This window comes from Fibroporia radiculosa (assembly GCF_000313525.1).
Source record: "Fibroporia radiculosa TFFH 294 genomic supercontigs, scaffold2116, whole genome shotgun sequence".
NCBI classification, from domain to species: Eukaryota; Fungi; Basidiomycota; class Agaricomycetes; order Polyporales; family Fibroporiaceae; genus Fibroporia; species Fibroporia radiculosa.
The window spans coordinates 1-3,947 of record NW_012133333.1 but is presented as its reverse complement, the minus strand read 5'-3'; the positions used below and the strand labels follow the sequence as shown (position 1 = coordinate 3,947).

Sequence of the window (3,947 nt, the reverse complement as noted above, 5' to 3'; positions counted from 1 at the left end):
CCCCCCCCCCCAGCCTGTCTTCGCGGTCACGTGTAGCGTGTCGCCATCCAGCCTTCCACTCGCGTGCGTGTAAGTCCAGTTTGAGCCGCCAAATGCGAGTATATATGCAGTGTTTTGTGCCTATCTGTTCTGCACGTCAAAGTCCTTCATCTTTGTCAAAATGGCCCCAGTCGCTACCGCAGACAACGCTTCTTCCAACGGCTCCGCGCTCAAGGGGCTCGCGGCGGCGAAGGTCTTCAACCCCTTCTACTCGCCCTCCGCCGGCGACGAGAACGACAAGGACTACAAGTATGCCAACTACAAGGTGCGCGCACTGGGCTTCTGATGCAGGCCGTCGATCTTTACGTCTAGCAGCCGTACTTTCCCGACTTGAAATGGGAACCTCTCGGCGAGCAGGCCGTCACCGACCGCGGCCTATTCGCCGATTCAGACAAGAAGGCCCTCTTTTCTGCCGCCGCAAAGGTGCAGCACCTGACGCCCGCAATCGGGACAGAGATTACGGGCCTCGATCTGAGACAGCTCTCGAACACCCAAAAGGACGAACTGTACGATGTCCGATCCGTTTATACCGATACGGGAACTCACCGCTGTGCAGGGCCCTGCTCGTTGCGGAGCGGGGCGTTGTTTGTGAGTGGCTTTGGACCGATTTCTGCAGGCGGTGGCTGATCGCCCCATCTTGGTAGTCTTCCGCGACCAAGAGATCAGCATCCACGAGCAGCTCGAGCTGGCCCGCCACTTCGGGCCGCTGCACAAGCACGCAACGACGCCTGTTCCCCGCGAGCCTGGGCTCGAGGAAGTGCACGGTGCGCCAGATCCGTGTCTCCACTCCCATCGCGGCAATAACAGCCGGCTGCAGTCGTCTACAACGATTCGTCGCGCCGGCCGGACTCGACCACGTTCTCGAAGCTCGAGCTGTGGCATTCGGATGTGTCATACGAGATCCAGCCGCCGAGCACGACCTCGCTCAAGGTGATCACCGGGCCCCCGTACGGCGGCGACACGCTCTGGAGCTCCGGGTGCGTCCGCGCACTTCTCGAGATGGCCGCGGGCAGCTGAGCGGCTTTCCCCTCCCCAGCTACGCGCTGTACTCCTCGTTCAGCCCGGGATTCCAGAAGTACCTCGAGGGCCTCTCGGCCGTGCACAGCGCGGTTGCGCAGGCGGACGGGTCGCGCGCGGCCGGGTTCACCGTGCGGCGCGAGCCCATCGAGACCGTGCACCCGGTCGTGCGCGTGCACCCCGCGACGGGGTGGAAGAGCGTCTACGTCAACCCGGGTACGCGCCCCCGCCGCCGACAGACTGATTACGCGCAGCGGACGTACTGACGGCGCCATCGCAGGCTTCACGCGCCGCATTGTCGGGCTGCCCAAGGCCGAGAGCGACGCGGTGCTCGATCTGCTCTTCCGCCAGATCAGGTGCGTCCGCCCGTCGTCCGTCCCCGCCTCCCCCCGCGCCGAGGGCTGATTTCATATCGATCCCGCCTATCGCCATCGATCAGCGAGAACCCGGACTTTCAGGTGCGCTTCCGCTGGGAACCCAACTCTATCGCGTTCTGGGACAACAGGGTGCGTCCTCCCCGTTCCTCCGCCGTCATCCGCCGGCCCTATCTCCGCCTCTGCCTCCGCCTCCGCCTCCGCCCCCGCCGGCCGAGCGGCCGGCCTCCCCACGCGCACCCGGTGCTGACTCGCTCACACAGGTCGTCACACACTCTGCGACGTTCGACTTTTGGCCGCACACGCGGCACGCGCTGCGGGCGACGCCGCACGGGGAGCGGCCGACGTCTGTGGCGGCGTACGAGCAGGGCGGGAAGGCGGCAAAGGACCGGCAGGTGGAAATCTGGGCGCGGGAAGGATTGGAGGTGCAGCAGGGGGCGAGCGGGGTGGGGAAGGTGCGCGGGTACAACGACTGAGTCTCTCTGGTGAGGACGAGGACGAGGACAGTGCGCATGGATCAATCTCCTCGAGAGATCGATCATCGTCGATCCTGTCATCTGTCACCGTGCGCGTGCGTGCGAGATAAGATCCCCCCCTCTCGATTCTGTGTCCTCCGGCATTAACACGTATTCAATTAAAATGTATCTACACGAGGCAGGCGAACGTCGGAGCGCTCCATTACCATTACATTTGCGGGACAATACGGGTTACGATCAAAATGACAATACGGGTTACGATCAAAATGACAATTATCGCGGGACAGACACGAGGCAAGGATTCCAGGAAACACGAGGACAGAAACGAACGCTCTCCCATCGAGCCCATTCTGGTCGGCTCACTGCGGAGACGCGCGCGCATGCGACGGAGGGTGCGACGTGCGCATATACGATTGGTGCTCCGACGCATACCCTGACCGGTTCGACGACGACGATCCAGAGGTCATCCAGGGCGGTGGGGGTACACTCACCACCGTCTGGCTCTCGCTATGACCTCCTGAAGCCGGAGGGGGTGGAGGCCCCATCATCTGGTGATGCGGCGGCTGTTGTGGTGCTGCCTGTGCGTGGCTCGAGCCCACTGGCATCAACTGGTACGGCCCAGGGTGCCCATGCGGTGCGTGTCCATTCGAATGGTGTGATGCGTGCATGGGCTGAGGGGGAGGCGCAGGCTGCTTTTGCTGTTCGTACGGAATGGACGCGACCGCCGTGGCCTGGTGGTGCACCTGTGGCTGCGGATGCGGAGGATGCTGATTCTGCATGTCCTGTTCTGCCCCGCGCGCAGACTGCGTCGACGCTCGCAGTGTCTGCAGGTCAATGGGCGCTGGCTTCCCGTCAGCACCCTTGTCTCGCTTCCTCATCAACTTGGCATAGTCTAGAACGACAATTCAGTCCAAATCAAACACCAACAGTGGAAAACACCCTTACGCAGGCCACACGCGTTACACAACGTCCGAGCACCATCGGGGCCACGCCGCCATTCTGGTGTTTCGCGGATGTTGCACGAGTGGCACTTTCCCGGGGGTGTGGCGCGCTATAGCAGCTCATCAGTGAATCTGAGACAATCTGACTCAAACAAGTCTCTTACGCTTCGCTTGCGGTATTTGCTCTTGGGCTGGCCCGGGGTTGCACCACCGGTGCTCGTCGCTCGCTTGCTCCGGATAATTTCCATGTCAGCCTCGGCCGTCGACTTGTCGTCCACGCCATTATATGAAACTTGGGGCTGTTGCTGAAACACAAAAAGAATCAATACAAGATCAAGACCCCATACACTGATCTTACATCCGGATAGGGTGCACTGGGAGCCGCGTTTCCTTCTTCTTCGCGAGACATGTCTTCCCAGGGGCGTTTAGGAGGGCGAGAATGTTCCTCAGACGCGTTGGAGGCAACAGGGGCATGACCAGCGTCTCTTGGAGCGGCGTCTTCAGAGGATGAGATCCGGCGGAGGTCCTCGAGCAGACGAACGACCGTGCCAGCACGCCAGCTCATCTCCTGCAGCTCATTAGGCGATGGCTGCACATGGGGCTGTGTGGTCTGCAACTGCGCTGCAAGTGGTCCGATCAGTGGCTGCTTACATGCGAGCGACATGGACAAAGGAGCGCGCTCACCGTAGTAATGCGCAAATTGGTGCAAGATCCGGCAGTGGTTATAGATCTGGAGCGCGACGTGAGTGGCATGAAACGTTACGCGTAACCTTCGAGCGTGCGTACCTCTGCTAGCGTAGATTGCCTTATGCTAGCCTTTTCTGCGTCACCCTGGGAGGGAGCAATGTCACTGCGCGGGCCGACAGGTGCCGGGGCAGGAGGCGCGGGGCGGGCATACTGCGGGTATTGATGCTGCGGCGGGGGCGGAGGCGGGGCCCAGTGCTCGGAGGACACGGGAGGAGGGTATGGGTGGGGAGGAACATGCTGCTGGGGCACGTGGTGGGGGGCGGCAGATGGGACGGGGTAGTGGCGAGGAGCCATGTGTGGAGGGGGGGGAGGATGAGGATAAGTCGGGTATCCCGGGGGCGGGTGGGGGTACG

General features: G+C 62.1%; 2 protein-coding genes across 2 annotated transcripts; one reads left to right on the top strand and one right to left on the bottom strand.

Annotated features, from left to right (window-relative positions):
- Nucleotides 1-160: 160 nt before the first annotated feature.
- On the top strand, nt 161-1,906 carry FIBRA_03563 (uncharacterized protein; the record flags this gene model as incomplete). Its single annotated transcript, XM_012325400.1, has 9 exons — nt 161-304; nt 355-545; nt 596-627; nt 684-803; nt 857-1,016; nt 1,076-1,272; nt 1,337-1,412; nt 1,496-1,514; nt 1,562-1,906. The coding sequence occupies 9 exons, from the start codon at nt 161-163 to the stop codon at nt 1,904-1,906; spliced, it is 1,284 nt and encodes a 427-aa protein (XP_012180790.1).
- A 359-nt stretch (nt 1,907-2,265) lies between these two features.
- FIBRA_03562 (uncharacterized protein) lies at nt 2,266-3,888 on the bottom strand (the record flags this gene model as incomplete). The annotated part of the gene is made up of 6 exons (XM_012325399.1): nt 2,266-2,798; nt 2,852-2,957; nt 3,012-3,152; nt 3,206-3,468; nt 3,532-3,577; nt 3,634-3,888. 6 exons carry the CDS (start codon nt 3,886-3,888, stop codon nt 2,266-2,268), a joined length of 1,344 nt encoding a protein of 447 aa, XP_012180789.1.
- Between the last annotated feature and the right edge of the window lie 59 nt (nt 3,889-3,947).